Consider the following 20,475-nt stretch of genomic DNA (forward strand, 5'->3'; position numbering starts at 1 on the left):
CCCAGAGTCGCCCATGACTGGACCTAATGGTCAGGGGTCCCTTTACCTTTACGTTAAGGGTAAAAACTGCCCAAGGAATACCAGTTAAAAACACCATAGAGCAAGTTCAGACAGGCTGACTGAGACGTGGCAATGCACATTACTGTCTACACTGGCTGGCAACAGCTCTCCAGGATTGTAGGCAGGATTTTCTCCCAGCCCTATTTGGAGATGCTGGCGATTAAACCTGGGACCATCTTCTTGGTCCTTCCTGATACCCAACAAAGTCATACTCTGTAGGCCTGTCGATCTCAGTGGGTCTACTCTGAATATGACTAGCACTGGATACCACCTACTGAAATGAATTTGATGTGTCCCAGGAATTCTAAAGTACATCTGTATGTTTACATATTATTTTCCTTTAGTTTAACTTTACAGATGTATTCATGGATCAAGCTATCCATACCATTGAATATTGTCTAGGATGCATCTCCAACTCTGCTTCATACCTCAGGCTCTGGGCTCTTAGTTTGGCCCATGCACGTAAGTATCCTGCATGCAGTCTCAAACACTCTTATTTTCTTGTTCCCACCTTGGTTCTTTAGGAGTCTCCCCCCCGCTTTTGATTTTAAAACAAATATAAAACGTATTTAATTCTAATGTGCTTATTCATTGTTCAGACATAATAAAAATTGGTTTCCTACTATGTGAATGGATTGCTTAAATTCAACCCTCCCTTCTCCTCTTTCCATACTGCAAGGAGATTTTCAGTTTTAAACTATAATCATCGTTCCCTATAATGTATGAACTTGGAGAACTGTGGTATATTGAAGCTATGGTTAGTAAAGAGGCCAGAATCTGAAACCATGGTTTGACCTCAGCTTTTTTCCACGTGTTTTTATTAAAATGTTTTTCATGAGTAACAAAGGTATATTCAGTATCTCTGTGTTCAAATTGTAGAGTTCAAATCATACTGTTCAATTGCATTCAGCATGATACATTGTTGGTATGGGCAGTATTGGGTTGAAGGTGAAGAAGCAAACTGCATTTCCCTAAATTTAGACACCATAGGAAATACACTTAACTTAAAAGCGGAAGCAAATCTTCCAGTCTCGCCAGTATGAAGTGGGGACAACAGATCATACAAGCTAAGAGCTTTCCACAGCTCATCCACATAGTCCAAAGCCATAGTTTCCTGTTGCGTCTGAACAGGGCATGATTAAGGTATTACATCTTCAACTGCTTTTAATAATGAGGAATGTGTCCCTGGCAAAATTACTTGTCCTTTAGGCATGCCATGTGGTAAAATATTAAAAAGCAGGATTTGAGACAGTTTATTGTGTTTTTATTTTTAGAATTATCGGAGGTCCTCTGGGCAATGATCATGAGAGTAGGCCTTCGCGTGGATGCGACTTATGGGATCATCCTTCTGATACCAGTTTCAGCCTTATTTATGGTTCTAACAATATTCATTCTTTTAGTCATGGAAGGTCTTTCTGCTTTTCTACATGCTGTACGACTTCACTGGTATGTGTGTTCCTTTTAATATATACGTGTGTGTGTGTGTGGCTTGCTAGCAAAACATTTTGAATTTTTTAATTAAAAAATGTAAAGCTTAATTTTTATTTTTAAAGTAAATGAATCCTTTATTGACATTAAGTATGTTCCACTTGAAAGTAATTATTCATTGTGGATACGATTCAGAGCATGTTTGCCTAGCAGTTTTGAACGGGGTCCGTGTGATTGCCTTTATCTTAATGTAGTGCTTTTCTTTTTACAGGGTAGAATTTCAGAACAAGTTCTACGCAGGCGAAGGATACAAGTTCACACCTTTCTCCTTTCAAGACATTTCTTTACATTGTAATAGATACATTGCATAGTTTGGCTGCTGTAGTCGGTACATCTCTAGAGTTGTTTGGAAATAATCATGTACCTATTTGTCATTCTTGTACAGTTCATTGTAGAAAAGAAAAACACTGATTGCCTTACAATGCAGCCAAATAATTTTGTAATATATAACCTCACATTTGGATTTTGCTAACGTGGATTTCTGGTAAATAGTCACAAAAATGTCTGTGTTTTCCAGTCATGAGCACATATAAATTGATTTTAAAACTGATTCTAAATATCTCATTGCTGCTTTTAAAAATGCTGCAGGTATTTTTAAGAGCAGTTTGTTTTCTTTTGTAAACCCTTACAGTGCATCTGATATGCCCTTAACTGGAAGTAAGCCCCATTGAACCTGAGTTCAGTACTGAAAAATGCCTTGTCATTCTGCCTTGTCATTCCTGTTAGTACTACTGCACCTTCATGATTACTCATAGCTCAGAAAATCAGGCAGCAGCTGAGAACGAAGTTGCTTACCTTTCAGTATTTACAGGAAACTATTAAGACTTGGTTATGCAGTCTAATACATGGGCTAAGATATTGTTTAAAAGCTTTTTGCCTCTGGTTTGAGCAAGAGCTATGCTATTTTTTTGCCATTGCACATCCTACATTTTGAATATAAGAGGAAGGATTTGAAAGCCATGCCAGCTTTTGGATTCACTAAAAAACTTGGAAGCCTGTGGCCTTGAATTTTTTAAGGAAATGCCTGTTAAGTTGACCAAGGAGCAAGTTATAGGGGCTCACAGTGATTCTCTTCCAATATTGCTACCTGAAATTATTTTGCAAGGTATTAAATATTCTAATTTAACTCCTGGTGGAACTTAAACTTCATTTGCTTAAATGAAAAAAAAGATTCCTTGAAATTAAGTATATGCTTATGTAAGTTTCTTCAGTATTGCTGTCTGGATATCCCCATACCTTTTGTTCAGTGTTGAATGGCAAACTACCTGAGTTAGTACAAGTTCTTAGAAAACAATTACACACTCCATTTATGCACATCATTCCATTGCTAGAACTTAATACTTGCAAAATCAGGTTCTAGTTTAATTTTGTTTTTGACACAGCAGTGAATTTGAATGAAACTTGTTTATACTCGGTGAAGACAGCTACCTTTTAAAAGTTTTTTTTAATTTCAAAATGAAAATGGAGGTATTTCACCTTACCGAGTTTTATAATTGCCAGCAGAATAAATCTAGCCTTCTTTCATATTCATCTTAAATAAAAGCTAATCACTCATTTTGAGAACAAATATTGTGCCTGTTAAATTGTAGCTTGCAATGAATTATGATGGTGATGATTTAAACCTCTGGGGAACCAAGCTGTGGGGGAAATGAGAATATGAGTCCCTAGAGAAAATGATTGGATGAGAATGGGCGAATACAAGAGGTGGGAGGAGAACTATTATTGTAGGGATGGTGGCAGGATGAGAGCGGGTTGTATTGTTCAGGAAATATAATCATTACAATGGATACAAGAGACTGCCCAGTAAAAAATATCACATCCTTAGATTAATGTAGTCTGGAACCATTCTGGTGTAACACCTTAATGGTTAAATTCTCCCTTGTCACCCATGATAATCTACTGAAGAAATGGAAGAAAAAGAATGGGCTACTCTGGTTGTGAGTAGAGGTGGATGGTGTCTTCAATGCATATGTATGTGTGTGTGTGTGTGTGTGTAAAACTTATTGTGCAGAAAAAGGGGTCTGGGTTAAAGGCGGCTCTACATAGATCCTCTACTTTTTAAAAATTAACTCCAACAAATCCAGTGTCAAAACACATCTGGAAGGCACGCCTACAGATTGGACTATAAAAAACGTGGATCCAACACTGCAGCACCACAAAAACATGGGTCCTCATGAATTCATATGATTTTTATATTGAAACAAAATAAAAATACCATGATACTCTACACCACGTATTTGTCTATAGGCAGAACCAAAAAAATCACGCATCCACTGTTTCGTGGTACCGCAATGGTGCAAAAACATGGTTAAAAAACATGGATCCTCATGATTTTTGCACTAGATCAGCCCGAAGTCACCATCAGATCAAACAGCATGGCCATGGGCACAGCATGCACCACAAAAATCACAGATCCATGGCTTCCTGGCAAGACCGTGGCCCAAAAACGTGATTTTGAAGCACGGATCCTCACACGTTTTGCATTGGGCTACCCCTAACTCATTGTCAAATCACACATCATGTCCAGGGGCACAACCTGCACCACAAAAATCACGTATCCATGGCTTCCTGGAAACTCCATGGCCCAAAACCGGGGTTCTGAAGCACGGATCCCCATGCTTTTTGTCTCTACTTTCCAGGGACAGTCCTGGATTTACAGAAGCCATTCTGGTTTCTGATTTGATTCTGGAAAGTCCCGCTTTTCCTTTGGAGAAATGTTGGAGGGTGTGGTATATCCCTGAGAGAAACGTCGTGAGGGCATGGAGTCGTGTGATCCTGGGGCCAAGAAGATCAAGTAACTATGCAACCTTTTGAAGGCAGCCCTGTATAGGGAAGTGCGCAATGTTTTCTTATGTTTTGATGTATGTTGGAAGCCGCTCAGAGTGGCTCCGGCAGCCTTAGTCAGATGGGTGGGGTATAAATAAAATAATAATTATTATCATTATCTTATTATATCATTAATATTATAATATCAAATATTACTATTGTTTTAATAATTTTAAGGTCATACATATATATATATAATAAATGTTCATAAATGTACTAAGCACACACACGAACACAAACCACATGTCTGAAGCGCGCAGAAAAAGTCCTGAAACCATTTTGTCCCTCCCAAATTTACCTGTTCCAAGCAGCACATTGAAATGATGGTTAATGGTAAAGGCTTGATGTTGTTGGAGATTGCGAAGGCTAAGGCTAGCTTGGAAGATTTGATTTCTACCCTTACAGAATTTAGGCTTGCCCTTTTTTAAAAAGTGGAGGATCCATGAGGATCCGCCTTTAACCCAGACCCCTTTTTCTGCACGATGAGTTTTACACACACACACAGTCCGTAATAAATTATTTTTCATAAATGTTCTTTCTTGAATTCCGCCCATTTTTCTATGGCGCGCGCCGCGTTTCCTCAGGCTCTTGGTGCCGCGCGCGCGCGCGCCCGCCCTGCGGCCTAGCGCCGTTGCCCTGGCGACGGAGGCGCGTCGGTTGGCCCGCTAGCCGAAGCCCGGCCTGCGGGGCGAGCCATGGACGACGTGCGGGTGCAGTGGGTGGGCGACCGGCTGCAGAGCGCGCTGGGCGTGAAGGACGGGGCGCCCTTCGAGGAGCTGCTGAACCGCAACGACGGCGACGAGGCCGAGATCCTCCTGCGCTTCCTCAACCTGGGCGCCAGCGCCGAGGAGGGCGAGCCCGCCGCCCTCTTCTTCCGCCAGGAGATCCGCCTCGACGAGGTCGACGTCGAGATCGGTGGGCAGAGGGCCTCTGGGCGCGTGCAGAGGGCCTCGTTCCCGCTTCGAGCAGGGACCTCTCCGGGAAAGCCCACGTGCTCCCCGCCCTCCAGATATTTTAGGCTGCATGGGATTTGTAGTCCACAACTGCCCTTCTTCTTCTTTGCCCCCTGAAGGGACTCAAGGCGACTAATGGATAAAAGGGAACTGCTGCGCTACAAACGGGGGGGGGGGGGGAGGAATCCAACAATTAAAAAACCAATTAAACATCAATGAAGTTATATATCTATCTGGAGGGGTGCCACATTGGCTGTCCCTGGAATCCTCTCACCGCTCCTCCCTCATAGGAACATAGGAGAAGCTGCCTCCTATCAAGTCAGATAATTTGGCAGTGCAGCCTAGTGTTGCCTGCACTAACTGGCAGTGGCAGTAGTTATCCAGGGTTTTAGATAGGGGGTCTCGGGATTGCACTTTTCCTACAGAAAGTGTGTGCTCTAAGAGAGCCTTTGAGCATTTGCTGAGTGCCTTAACTCTCCGCACACAGAATGACCATAGCCTTGTGTGCCATACAGAGTGCCTTGACCCAGTTGCTGAGTAGCAACATCCTTGCATCCTTCCTCCGACATCAGTATCTTCTGCCTTGACCATGTAACAGAGTTATGATATATATTAAAAAAAAAACCTCCTGCATGTCTCAGAGTACTTTCGCACCTCTTTACTGTGATTTTCCCCAGTCCGTATCTGTACTGGAATTGTTCTAAAAATGTTTTTATTGTTTTATTGCTTGTTGTTTGCTGCCCTGGACGCCTTTGTGAGGAAGGACTGAGTATGGATTTAATAAATAAACAACACAATCTTCAGTCCTTCCCTCATCATAACTTTCAGGTCCAAAGATTCTTTAGCTTCTCCCAGGTAGTCAGGCGCAGCATCTTTGTTTCGGGATGTCAGAAATCACAACTGAAGAACAGCTGTTCAATTGTAACAATATAATACAATGTAACCATTATTTTATATATTCCAGGGCTTAGTTTGACTTCACAAACAAGCTTCAGGTTGAAGCCCTGGTTCAAATTGTGCACTCTGAGTAGTTTTTCTTTCTGAACCTGCTAACTTCAAAGGAGAGGATTCCTTTATGGAGCCTCTTCTTACTTGGCTGTCAGTGGACAGAGGAGTTTCCTGTGTGCATTCAGAGTCCATGCAAAGCTCTGGACTGGGCTCACGAATCCAGCTTGGGTTTTTTGTAACTTCTGTGTGATGCTTTTCTTTGTTTCTTTCTGAACAGATGTTCCCTATGAAGAAGACGAGGAAGATAATCGTTCAGAGAAGATGGCTGCAGCGTCCAGCAGTTCAATGGTAGAATCAAGTACGTAAAGGAAACAATTCAGAAAATGCCTCACTAACAGCTGGAGACTCAACTACAGAAAGACTTAGAGTTAAATTAGACGTGATTTAGGATCACAGTTTCTTTGTTTTTAAAATGAATTGTGGGATCAGAAGGTATGTAGCACTCTGGAACACGGTATGTATCCAGGTAAGTGAATATAGGATAACAGTCTCTGGTTATGGGCTGCAAGAAGATCAAACCTATCCATTCTTAAGGAAATCAGCCCTGAGTGCTCACTGGAAGGACAGATCCTGAAGCTGAGGCTCCAATACTTTGGCCACCTCATGAGAAGAGAAGACTCCCTGGAAAAGACCCTGATGTTGGGAAAGATGGAGGGCACAAGGAGAAGGGGACGAAGAGGACGAGATGGTTGGACAGTGTTTTCGAAGCTACCAGCATGAGTTTGACCAAACTGCGGGAGGCAGTGGAAGACAGGAGTGCCTGGCGTGCTCTGGTCCAGGGGGTCATGAGGAGTCGGTCACGACTAAATGACTAAACAACAAATATTTTTAGGGGCTTAACTTGCTGGACTACAGCTCCCATCATCCCAGACTATTAGAAATCTGAAGGCTAGGTGAAAAGCTTTTAACGCGTTTGCTGATCCAGCACCTCCTGTATCTGTCGTAGACCCAGTTGAGAGATAGCAATTGCTGTCAAGTGTAGAAGCCCTGGCTTATAAGGACCAACATCTGGTTGCTTCAATCATTAATTCTTGGGAGATTCAGTTGCAGAGTGGTACTTACAGCCTTGGAGAAGTAGGGGAGATATTTCAATATTCAGGGAGTGGAGAGCCCCAGGCTTGAGGGCCAAATGTGGCCCTCCAGATCCCTCCATATGGTCCTTGAAACTCTTCCCAGGCCACCCCCACTCACTGGCTCTGCTTCACATCTTTAATATTTTTGCCTGACTGGAACTGTGATAAGAACTCTTGCTTGTCTGGATGGAGAATAGAGAGAGGTGTGTGAGTATATTTAGAAACTAACCTAGTGTACAAAAGGGAGGCGGAATACATTTGTTGTCCTGCCCACTTTTGCTTCTGGCCCTGCTGGGATGTGGCCCTTGGAAGATTGCCCAGAAGAGAGTGAGTAATCATTGTGCCGTTATTATTTGTATTTTGTTTTAAATATAAGCTGCCTCGAGAGCTTTGGTTGGTAGGTGGGATGAAAATCCTCCCAAATAAATGAATGAATAAATAAATAAATAAATAAATAAATATTGGCCATGCCAGCGAGGCCAATGGGAGCTTACCCTCACACTCCTGACTTCCCAGTATCTTGTCAGAGGTATACTGCTTCTACACAAGGAGGCTCTATTTAGCTGTACTTGGGCCCCCTTGAAGTGAGCCCTCTCCTATAGCTCAGGTTGCATGATTGATATGTTGCACTCATGTTTGCCACTGACTTCTTATTCCAAATATTCCTTTTTTAGAGAGAGATCGAAAAAGCAAAAGTTCTCTGCCCGAAACTGGCGAGAAACCTGTGGCGGACCACTCTTCTGCAGCTTCCCTTGGGAGCTTGACTGATATAGAGCATGAACTGGGTATGGGCGGTGGAGCAGTTAGGATGTATAAAGTAAGTGTGTTTGTCTTCAGTGCTGGCTTTTCAGTGCACCAAAAACATGGGCTTTCCATAGAAAAGTCAAAGCAAATAGGTCTGCTCAGTGTATTAGGAAACCTGGCACAGATGGGTTGTATCCAACTAAATTACAGTAGACCCCCTGAAATTAATTCATCTAAGTTAGGCATGTCCATTTTGAGTGGCTATACCTTGAGCAGTACTATCATTGGATGCAACACATTTGTTATGAATTCCATTGAAAAGCACTTCATTTCATTTCCAGATAATTTCATGAGAATCTCAACTTTCAGGCTCATTTTCCATTTTCATACATAGTTAACATGTTCTATATAATTTTAAATATAATTCTCCGAAGTTTCATTATCTGGCAAGAGTTTTTCAAAATCACATTTTGAACATGAATAAAACAGCCAGAAGCATGATATGCAAGATGACTCAGAAGTTCTCTGTTCCGCCCCCTCCAAAGTTCAGTTAAAGATCTCCCAAAGACAATAGAGAATAGGTTAAATACTTTATTGTATCGATATCGGTGCTTTCTCATTTGGTGAAAGACAAGAAATGTTATGTTCAGAACAAAATCATATGAGCTTAGGACAATATAATTTACATTGGTTCAGCATGTTACATTAGTTACAAAAGCACACTCCCTGCGCCCCCCCCCCCCCATGAAAAGTAAAGCCAGTGTAAGTTGAGTACGCTGATGTACTGTTACACTGGATCCAAACTGTTCAGCAGCAAGGCAGTTGCTGCTCTGCCTAAACATGGCAGCGGGGAAAACAAACCTTTAAAATAGTGTTCTATACTGGGTTGTCAAGTCACATGGCCCAGCGGAGTCAGGGTGACCAAGTTACACTTCATATCTTTGGCTGAGTCAAGGACTTAGTGTCACTGGAAATCCACTGCATCCTAAGTTGCTCGTTCCAACAGATCTTGCCATAGGAATGCCTCCAAAGCCTCTTATTTGCACTATACCATCTGAGACAGGTTCCTGTCCTGGACAAGCTCTCAGTCTTAAAGACAAGTCAGACAAGTGGGTGGAGATACGTTAATACTTTGAGGATGGAGATAATCTAATTATGTGTTAATATGTTTAGCAATCATATACCCTTTTAAGGTTTATTTATTTTAAACCTTATTATGGTTTAGAAAATTGTGGAATTTATATTTCTCTATTAGACCCTCACCTCTCTTTCCTGAAGCATGTACAAGCTTCTACAAACTTCCCCTCAGAGGCATCAGGGAGGGAAGCCCATCCTGTTTGGCATTCCCTAGCTAGGCTCGAGAGGTATGAGGAATTTTGCTCCCCTTGGAGCAATATTGGGTTTAAAAAGGGAAGTGGAGGAAAGAAAATTTGGGAGTCCCCTTTAAGCTCAATCTCTCTGCAGTCTAAAAGAGAGGGGAGACTCCCAAAGGCTGTATATAAACAAATATATAATAGTAATAATAATAATTTATGAGTCTACTACCCTTTAAGATTGCAGCAAGATCAGGCTTAAAAGGAAAGGGAAGAGAATTCCCCCTCCTCTTTTACACTTAGTTTGGATGAGCCTAGAACTCCCTGCAGGGAATTTGCTGGTGTGCCCAGTTACTTCCCTGAGTGGAGTGCTAAGATGGATCATCTCTCCTGATTTTAGGCAGGGGAGCAATCCTGCTTGGTGCACCCTCATGTAGGAAGCTCTCTTGCACCCCTGAACACAGCAGGATCACTCCCTATTTGTATTGGGTGATGTGAAGGGGGAAGAAGAAGAAGAAGAGTTTGGATTTGATATCCCGCCTTTCACTCCCCTTCAGGAGTCTCAAAGCGGCTAACATTCTCCTTTCCCTTCCTCCCCCACAACAAACACTCTGTGAGGTGAGTGGGGCTGAGAGACCTCAGAGAAGTGTGACTGGCCAAGGTCACCCAGCAGCTGCAGGTGGAGGAGCGGAGACGCGAACCTGGTTACCCAGATTACGAGACTGCCGCTCTTAACCACTACACCACACTGGGAGCGATCCTGTTTAATGCTGACCGCATTTGAGCAACACTTCAAAGGCTCCTGACAACCAAGCCCCATCCTTTCTGGCAAGCCCTGCTGTTACCTGTAAGATGTCACCTGTAGGGAGGTTGGGTGTGGCTGGCTCAAAATGGCCTCATGGCCAAATGGAAGTCTGGTGGGCCAAGATTGGCTCATGGGCTGGAGGTTCTCCTGATCTAAAATTACAAAATTAATCTCGGGAACTGAAGGTCTCTTGCCTTGGTTTAGAAAACACCGTAACACTGTAAAAGGTTGAAGGCACACATATAAATGAATTTTAACATAACCTAAAACACACATAGACCTCACTTACCAAATACAATGCATTCCCTGAAAATTGTTCATTAGGGGAGTGTTTGCATAACGAGTCAACAGTTTCCATTTATTCCTATGGAAAAATTTCTTAATATGTACCCAACCATGGAATTTTAACCCCCAAAGCTAAAAACCCTCAGGAAAGGCAGGAAAATCCAAGAAAAATGCTATCTTATTTATCTAATCACTCCCCTTCCCTCCTCCCCCTGTTTCTCAGCCAGCCAGCAAAAGGCAAACAAGGAAGCAAAAAATGCTCTCTGTTTGGGTATCTGAATCTGGTGTGTATAGTGAGGTTTGGGCACTAATTTCTCATGTTCGGATAAGCTAATTTTCGGTTAGTGAACATTTGTAAAGTGGGACCTGCTGCATGTAAACTCCACGAGCACAGGGTATAATGTCCTTATGGAAACTGGTTAGGCTGAAACAAAGTGCAGAAGCAGAAACAGTCGTGCAAATATGGTGTCAGTTGGCAGCTTAGTTTTTGTTGTGCTTGAAACTAGGAAACAAATCATTAGAGCATTGCCATAGCTAAGTTTAAATTACCGTGGGCATTACAACTTTCCACATGGAATTGATGCTGAATTGATGTTGACTAGCAACTCGTGAATACCTAGTAAAGTGTAACATGCACAGTGTTTTGCTTTGGAGGCATTTATTTGTGAGTGTATCAAAGAATGTTCCTATGTTACACTGGCCATATTACATCGGCCACAGGTGATTTGTAAGAAAACTTTTCCCCCACAGTTTCCAATAATAATAAAAAAAAGCTCAACAACTTTGGCCAACCCCCCCCCCCAAAAAAAACATATGGTATTGGAAACATGGTATGCTTCCTATGAAACATCAGCTCTTAAGTGTATACAGTGGCACCTCAGGTTACGAACTTAATTCATTCTGGAGGTCCATTCTTAACCCAAAACTGTTCTTAACCTGAGGTGTGCTTTTGCTAATGGACACACAATTTCCGATCTCATCCTGGGGCAAAGTTTGTAACCTGAGGTACAGTGGTGCCTCGCAAGACGAAATTAATTCGTTCCGCAAGTTTTTTCTTCTTGCGAGTTTTTCGTCTTGCGAAGCACGGTTTCCCATAGGAATGCATTAAAAATCAATTAATGCGTTCCTATGGAGACCGCTTGCCAGGCTGGCGGTGCGGAGAAGGGCTTTTCTCCCCACCGCAAGCCTTCAGCACAGGTACGGGAACAGAGGGGAAGGCGCACAGCGCTTCTCCTCTGTTCCCGGGGCTTGTGGTGGGAGGAGGGTTTTTCCTCCCCACCGCCAACATTCAGAACAGCCTTCTCCCCGCGCCAGCCTTCGGAGGAGCCTTCCGAAGCCTGGCGGGGGGAGAAGGTCTCTCCGCCCCACCGCCAGCCTTCGGAGGAGCCTTCCAAAGCCTGGCGCAGGGAGAAGGGCTCTCCGCCCCACCGCCAGCCTTCGGAGGAGCCTTCCGAAGCCTGGCGGGGGGAGGAGGTCTCTCCGCCCCATCGCCAGCCTTCGGAGGAGGTCCGAGGACAGTGGGGAAGACACGCTGCGTTTCCCCGCTGTCTCGGAGATTTCCCTATGGGCTTTCGTCTTGCGAAGGAAGCCCATAGGGAAATTCGTTTTGCGAAGCACCTCCAAAATGGAAAACCCTTTCGTCTAGCGGGTTTTCCGTCTTGCGAGGCGTTCGTCTTGCGGGGCACCACTGTACTTCTTCCGGGTTAGCAGAATTTGTAACCTAAAGCGTTTGTAACCCGAAGTGTTTGTAACCTGAGGTGTTTGTAACCCAAGGTACCACTGTATTGCCACTGTTGGGGAAAATGCGATTCAAACTTCTAGAGAAAACATTTATCAAAGTTACAGATAGATTATTGAACATCTTTGAAAACAAATTTTTAAAGAAGCATTGAAACTGTCTGTGGCATACTTCTTGATTATTTTTGTAGGGAATATCAAGGCAGATTACAAATAAATAGTTTAATGTTAATTGTGGTTAAATAATCTTAGCTAAAACACAAAATATTATGTTAAAAAGCTTATGAATGTTACACTGGTCACTATAGAATTATCCTTCTCTTTTCTTCTTTGACATTTTGCAGACCTTCTATTTTGTGAGCTCTCCCTCCACTTGTATATGGTAGACTGCAAGCATGAATATACCTCTCATCCCTTTCTGTCCCCATTCCCATCTCTTTTGTCTTTTTACTAAAGTTGTTTTATTTTATTTTATTTTTTTATAAGATATTTATTCAAGATTTTCTTAATACAATTTAAAAACAAACAAAATGACATATAACTTTACAATAACCATACTTTCTTCACTTCATTGGACTTCCTCACGTCTCTCGTTCCTGCGTTCCAAGTTTATCAAACTTTATCCAGCAATTTATCACCTTATTTCAATTCTTATTTTATAACTTTCAGATATTATGTCCCTAATTTTAAATAATTTTACCCAAATCTTAAAAGCTTAATTTTAACATATTATTTAACCAAAGTTTAACTTTTCATATATTTTCACTTATCTTCATATTCCTTTCAACTAATTTAATGGTGCCATATTATTTATAATCTAGCATCTTTCTCAACACTCATACAGTTTACAATATTTTTGTAAATAGTCCTTGAATTTCTTCCAATCCTCCTCCACGACCTCTTCTCCCAGGTCTCGGATTCTGCCGGTTATTTCTGCTAACTCCATATAGTCTATCAGTTGCATCTGCCATTCTTCCAGTGTGGGTAGATCTTGGGTTTTCCAGTACTTGGCGACTAGTATCCTTGCTGCTGTTGTTGCATACATAAAAAATGTTCGGTCCTTCTTTAACACCCTCTGGTCGACGATGCCCAAAAGAAAGGCCACTGGTTTCTTAGGGAAGGTATACTTAAATACCTTTTCAAACTCATATATCATTTCCCAGAAAGCCTTGACTCTAGGGCAGGTCCACCAGAGGTGAAAGAATGTTCCTTCTGTTTCTTTACATTTCCAACATTTATTATCAGACAAATGGTATATTTTTGCAAGCTTGACTAGGGTCATGTACCACCTATATATCATTTTCATAATATTTTCTTTCAAGGCATTACATGCCGTGAATTTCAGACCGGTGGTCCATAACCTTTCCCAGTCAGCAAACATAATATTGTACCCAGTGTCCTGTGCCCATTTTATCATAACCGATTTGACCGTTTCATCTTGTGTATTCCATTTTAACAGCAAATTATACATTCTCAAAAGTACCTTAGTCTTAGGTTCTAACAATTCCGTTTCCACCTGGAATCCTATCTTTTTGTCCAACTTAAAAACCTCTTTGATCTGAGCATAATGTAGCCAATCTCGCACTTTATCTTTTAGTTTCTCCAAACTCTGCAGCCTCCAATTATCTCCATCTTTTTCTAATATTTCCCAATATTTCGGCCATTTGGCCTCCATATTGAGTCTTTTCCGGGCCTTAGCTTCCATTGGTGATAACCACCTTGGGGTCTTGTTTTCCAGCAAGTCTTTATATTTTATCCAGACATTAAACACTGCTTTCCTGACAATATGGTTCTTGAAAGCCTTGTGACTTTTAACCTTGTCATACCACAAATATGCATGCCATCCATGAGCATTGTTAAAACCTTCCAAATCCAAAACATCAGTGTTTTCAAGAAGCAGCCAATCTTTCAGCCAGCAAAAAGCTGCTGATTCGTAGTACAACTTTAAGTCTGGCAGGGCAAACCCCCCTCTTTCTTTAGCATCAGTTAATATCTTAAACTTAATTCTGGGCTTTTTGCCCTGCCAGACAAATTTAAAAATGTCTCTTTGCCACTTCCCAAAACACTTCATTTTATCCACAATCTGTAAAGTCTGGAACAAACACAACATTTTTGGCAATACATTCATCTTTATAGCAGCAATTCGGCCCGACAAGGGAAGTTTCAATCTTGACCAACCTTCTAAATCCCTTTTAATTTCTAACCAACACTTTTCATAGTTGTCCTTGAATAGGCTCAAGTTCTTAGCTGTTATGTTTACCCATAGGTATCTTACTTTTTTAACCACGTTTAACTCTGTCTCATTCTGAAACCTTTCTGATTCTAAAGGTGTCAATTTTTTCCCCCAATACCTTAGTTTTCTGCTTGTTAAGTTTGAATCCCGCCACCCGACCAAACTCCTGAATCAATTGTAATACCCTTTTCGTACTAGATTCTGGCTCCTGTAAGGTCAAAACCAAGTCATCTGCAAAAGCTTTAAGTTTATACTGTTTCGCTCCGACCTGAATTCCTTCCACCAACTGGTCCCCTCTAATCATGTTCAAGAGACCTCCAGGACTGAAATGAATAACAAAGGAGAGATAGGGCAACCTTGTCGTGTTCCTTTTTCAATTTTGAACTCTTCCGTCACCACATTGTTCACTATCAATTTAGCCTTTTGTTCAGAATAAATTGCGTCTATCCCATTCTCAAATCCCCGTCCCACTCCCATCCCTTCCAAGTTTTTCTTCATAAACTTCCATGAAATATTATCAAAGGCCTTCTCCGCATCTATAAAAATTAACACTGCTTTAGTATTAATATTTGTTTGCAAAAGTTCCAAAATGTCAATAATGTTCCTTGTGTTAGCAAACAAATGTCTACCTGGGAGAAAGCCTGCCTGGTCCTTGTGGATTACCTCATTTAAAACTTTTTAAAATCTGCTTGCTAAAATGTCTGCAAATATTTTATAATCCACATTCAGGAGGGCGATGGGGCGGTAGTTCTTAAGTTGTGTCTTTTCAGTTTCTAGTTTAGGTATCAATGTGATGAAAGCTTCTTTCCACGACTCCGGTGCCTTCTTCCCCTCCATAATTTCATTGCAAACCTCCATTAATGGATGTATCAAGTAGTCTTTCAATGTCTTATAATATTTGGAGGTAAGCCCATCTGGCCCTGGAGACTTGCCCAGTTGCATATTCTGAATGGCTTCTTCAATCTCTTGTTGTGTTATTTTATAATTCAGGATTGTTCTATTTTCTGGAGACAGCCTTGGTAGACCATTCTTTGTCAAAAATTGTTCTATCTCCACCTCGTTTTGCGGCCCTTGTGTATATAGTTGTTTGAAATATCTCTGGAAACACTTTCTGATCTCCACTGGGTTCTGAATATTTCTTCCTTCAATCTCTAAATTTGTGACCGTGTTCAGTTTTTGTCTCTTTTTCAGCTGCCATGCTAACAGTTTTCCACATTTATTTGCTGATTCCAAAGATCTTTGTTTCATTAGTGTCAGGGAACTGCCATCGGAGGGACAGGTGGTGGAGAGGCTCCAGGAGAATAGGAGAGACTCTACAGCAGAAGAAGGAACCAGTAGGGGGAGAGCAGGAGTTCCAGCGGAAAGGGAATCGGGGGAGAGGCTCTGGGATACTTCTAGTGAGAACAGTGAGGAGGTAACAAGAGCCCCTTTAGCAACCCCCACCCCTCGCCGGAAGCTGTCACGCAGAGAGTCCAGGAGGCGCATGTCCGTCAAACAACTTTTATGTTGGAGTAAGTTCCGTAGACGCCCACTGTCGGATTCTACCAGCGACTGACGGAGTCATGCTTTGGGGGCTCCGTTAGTGCCTAGGTTTGGGTGACCAGCCAAACCCCAGAGGGATCAAGCGTTTATGCACAAGCAGCTCATTATCCCATCATAATTAGCTTAACTTTCCATTCCACTTCCTGATTTATCATTTTAGAATATTGTGCTTGGTAAAGTTTAATTTCTCTTAAAATCTCCTTTGATTTCGGTCTCGATCTTAACTTCTTCTCACATTCTTTAATTTTCTCCAGGATCTTGTCTTTTTTCTCATTCTGTGCTCTTTTCTTTATGGTGTTCTGTTGTATCAGAAACCCCCTCATAACCGCTTTACTTGCGTCCCAGACGGTTCTTTTTTCCACCGTAGTGTTCAAATTTATCTCAAAATAGTCCTTCAAAGCTTTTTGGGCCTTTTTAATAATCTCCTGATCTCTAAACAAATTGTCATTCATCTTCCATCTGAAGGAGCCGGTTGGAGTTAGTCTCATATCCATCTTTACGGCATTATGGTCGGAGCAGGTCTTTGGGCAGATTTCCACTTTTCTTGTCTTAGGTGCCAGACCTCTAGTTATCCATATTTGGTCGATTCTTGTCCATGTCAGTTGGTCTTCAGAAAAGAATGTTCCTTCTCTTGTTTTATTTAAAGAATGGCTTCTCACTTTTTATTTTCAGTCATGACCTACTTGAATTTCTGAATAAATGCACACAATTGTGTGTGGTGTAGCACTCTGGAAATGGCTTTGCAGTTCTCTGGCCTGTGTAGGAACCAGCCAGTCATCCAGGCACATAGGCAAAATAAGGGGTTTTTTTTGTATCGTAGGCCTTATTGACAAATTTAAGCAAAGAAGACCCCAGGTCTGAATGGCATCCATCCAATTTTTTAAAAAGAACTCAGATATGAAACTGCTGAACCTATAATAAACTTCTAACAAAAAAAATTAACTTACCCCTGCCATACCTCCCTTCTTCCTTCTTCCTTTTCTCAGCTTGTACTTTTATTTCTTTCCTCTGTCTCTTGCTCCATTTCCTGTTTCCCTCCTGTGCTCCCTCCTGCCATATCTTTGGAAAATCCGATGGGTAATTCTAGATTGCAATTGTTGATAATGGATGGACAGGCACCAGCATGATCCCTGAAAACAGTCTTACCTCTTGTCAATTTGTCCCTTTCTATTTCAGAAAACCATAAAGCGGGAGGTTTATAACCTGTATTATCACATGGCTATGAACAACATCCCAGAAGACTTTGTGGAGACTGACATGGTGTATTTTCTCAGAGACACTGCAGGTATTTTACATGAAGGAAAGTTTTGGCTAAGAAAGGAAGTTATGGTTAATAATAGATTAGGTTCTTTCCAGATGGATCCTATAAGATCTTGATCCACCCTCGAAACCTGCTGTTTTCAACCTGAGGAGCTCAAGATTTCAAACAATATTTCAACAATATTTCAGAAGAAAATGGGTGAGATTTTGCTTAAAGGTGTCAATAAGTTTTATATTGCGTATGTTGTGTGGTCTGCCCAGGGGTGACATTCCCAAGCCTACCCCGAGCCATTGGGATAAGGGGGGAGCTGTGCCACTTTGCCGGCGGCATTCCCCCCTTCCCCCTTCGTTTTGACAGCTTGGAGGAGGCTTGGGAGTCACGGGCGGGAGGTGCACTGAATATGGGCGGCTTGCTTCGCTCCCAGCGGCAGGGCACACGTGCCACTCTGGGCACCTAAGCAGCTGTTCCGGGCCTGGGAGGGCACCCTCCATGCCACTCCCTCCTTGGAAGCATACCTGCCCTGGGCAGCGTGGGCATACGCTCCGCCGCTGTGTCTGCCCATTGTTCAGTCCCTTTTCAGTTATTACCAGCCACACTTGATAAATGATTACTCCTCTGTCATTTCATCTCCTCTACAACACATACTGTACATACATCCATTATTTTCAGTCCTGCCAGCCCTTATCAAATATAATCATTATTACAAGAATAAAAACAACAAAATGATTTATTTTTATTAACACAGTATAACTGGTGGAGGTGGAGGTGTATCACATAAGCAACAAATACAGGTCTCTGCTCCAACAAGTTTCTGGTTTTGAGGTTGAATGAAGGAGGAAGAGGCCAGGGTAAGAAGGGATAAAGATGGGAGCCAAGGCAATGACACCTAACACCTGAGCCAGTGTGGTGTAGTGGTTAATAGCGGTAGACTCATAATCTGGGGAACCGGGTTCGATTCCCTTGGGCCAGTCACACTTCTCTGAAGTCTCTCAGCCCCACTCACCTCACAGAGTGTTTGCTGTGGGGGAGGAAGTGAAAGGAGGTTGTGAGCCGCTTTGAGACTCCTTCGGGTAGTGATAAAGAGGGATATCAAATTAAAAAAAAATTTAAAAATCTAACAACCACTCCTCATGAGCCTCAGCTAGGAGAAACTTTCATATACAAATACATATATTCATCCCAGCTCCTAGAAATCAGGGATTCTAATGAATTACTTTGGGTTTTTTAAAGGCTTTTTGTTGCTGCTGTTATTTAAGGTTTGAGGATGAGAAATTCTTGTGTGGCTACAGCTCATCGTCCAGCAATCCAGCATTAGATCAGGAGCGGGGAACATTTGGCCCACCAGATGTTGCTGCCCTACAACTCCTATTTGCTTTCCAACCAGCATAGCCAGGGATGATGGGAGTTATAGCTCGTCAACATCTGGAGGGCCAAAGGTTCTCTACACTTGCATTAGATTCCGATCAACTGCCACAATAGATATCATCTGATCTGTCTTCTATATTATTTTATAGGTCAGAGAACCCTGACTCCAATGTGTAAAGTCAGAATCCTACCTAGTTAGCCTACTGATATATGATTTCCAAAGGGTAGTTTGTGAACCATGAGCAGACCATCCTTTTCCTGATGGTGTGCCTATGGTGGTATGTAATCTAAAGACTGGATCAGAAAGTTTACCTTCATTCCAAGTAGCACTGGCTGCAGATTTATAATTCCCTGCAGCAAAAACTAAAAATAAATAAAAATTAATGAGATAATATTGGAACAGCTGCTTCTTAAAAGTTTGTCAATGAAAGAATGAACACAAGCAAGGATGTATGCCAGTGGATTCATTACAGGTGACTACGCCTGTGTGGGAACTAGAGTACTACAAATAGGTACTGATAAACCAGGCATTCTGCTCCAAAGTTTGCTAAAGTTGTCCCTGTTTGTAAAATGGAGATCTATGGAAAAGATTAAATACATGGGTTGTTTGTTTCTTTTTAAAATAGGAACCGGTGTGCTAGTGAAGGCCTCACAATGTATTATGTAGTAGTAGTTGTTGTTTCTTTATTAATTATAGGTGTGAGGTGCCTCAATTTTTATTTAACCCTTCTTTCCCCCACCACAATCTTGTACTGCAGTTAGACTTTGAGTAAAAAGCTCTCATTACCACCAGCGGAAGAGCTACACACTTTCCTAGGCATATATATGATCTTTGAATGCATTCCTATAAATAGTTTTACAGTATTTTAAGTTGTTGGAAACAATCCTGAGGAGTTCATAACACTAGACATGCAGTGCTGACATGCAGCTTAAATGATTCTTTATAAATTAAATAAATAAATAAATAAATAAATATGCCTGCCCTCGGGGAGTTGGCATACCAGGCATAAAACATCTAGGCTAGGCTAGCTGGTTTTCTGTGTGCAGAAAGGAAAGCTCACCTGCTGTTTTTGGATGTAGTAGTGTCCCAGAAGGCACATGATCTTCCTGAACTTATCGGGAGTGTTGGGTTAGAATATTTCTTTAAACAAATCCTTGCCTTCTTTTGTTGCTTAGAAACCGTTAGTGAACCTAATGACTTGACTGAAGCGAAGGACGTCCTGCCGGAAGTACTGGAGTACGGCATACTGAATGGCCATACCCTCATGATGCTGAAGCAGCTTTTTGCACTGGTGAATGTTTTTCTTTGTTTTTAAATTTCTTTTTCAAAAATAGCTCCCCCACCCCTGAGACCAAGGTGCTGCAAACTCAGTGATTTTGAGTCCACAGGTTTTCTACAGAATTTAATGACTATTTATACAGAATCATAGAAAATGCATGTGATAATAGAAATCACTCGAGCTGTGAGGTAAAGGTAGTGGTTTCAAGAGAAGTAATAGCTGAATAAACAATTATAATTCTACATTCATCAGTCATAGCACATTATTAATATGGTGTGGCAGCAATGGGGGAAATGCTTGCTATAGACCAGGGATGCCAACATGAATAAAATATGGGGGGGGGCAGGTAAGCCCTACCCCACATAATTGATTACAAGATATGTGGCTATTTGAATGGCAGTTCCCATCAACTTTGGGGCCCAGCCCCCTCAAATATTTTATTGGGGGGGGGGGCGCAAAGGGACCTCGGTCCCTAGGAGTTGGCTCCTGTGCTATAGACACT

The 20,475-nt window shown here is 41.9% G+C and overlaps 2 protein-coding genes across 3 annotated transcripts in view; both read left to right on the forward strand.

Annotated features, from left to right (window-relative positions):
• ATP6V0A2 (ATPase H+ transporting V0 subunit a2) overlaps positions 1-3,115 on the forward strand; it is a 28,608-nt gene extending 25,493 nt beyond the window's left edge. Inside the window, exons 18-20 of the mRNA XM_083717104.1 lie at positions 405-522; positions 1,335-1,506; positions 1,760-3,115. Coding sequence (XP_083573230.1) covers positions 405-522; positions 1,335-1,506; positions 1,760-1,859 — 390 coding nt within the window. The 3' untranslated portion in view covers positions 1,860-3,115. The remainder of the gene's footprint in view (positions 1-404; positions 523-1,334; positions 1,507-1,759) is intronic.
• Positions 3,116-4,991: 1,876 nt separating this feature from the next.
• The window catches only part of DNAH10 (dynein axonemal heavy chain 10), a 141,559-nt gene continuing 126,075 nt past the window's right edge, over positions 4,992-20,475 (forward strand). The window contains exons 1-5 of one of the 2 annotated variants that reach the window (XM_083716644.1): positions 4,992-5,289; positions 6,553-6,633; positions 8,083-8,225; positions 17,244-17,352; positions 19,870-19,985. In XM_083716644.1, coding sequence (XP_083572770.1) covers positions 5,070-5,289; positions 6,553-6,633; positions 8,083-8,225; positions 17,244-17,352; positions 19,870-19,985 — 669 coding nt within the window. In that variant the 5' untranslated portion in view covers positions 4,992-5,069. Of the gene's footprint in view, positions 5,290-6,552; positions 6,634-7,499; positions 7,612-8,082; positions 8,226-17,243; positions 17,353-19,869; positions 19,986-20,475 lie in introns of those variants that run through there. The other variant, XM_083716645.1, reaches the window with a different exon arrangement.

This window comes from Podarcis gaigeae (genome assembly GCF_964106915.1).
Source record: "Podarcis gaigeae genome assembly, chromosome: 16".
Classification (NCBI taxonomy): Eukaryota; Metazoa; Chordata; class Lepidosauria; order Squamata; family Lacertidae; genus Podarcis; species Podarcis gaigeae.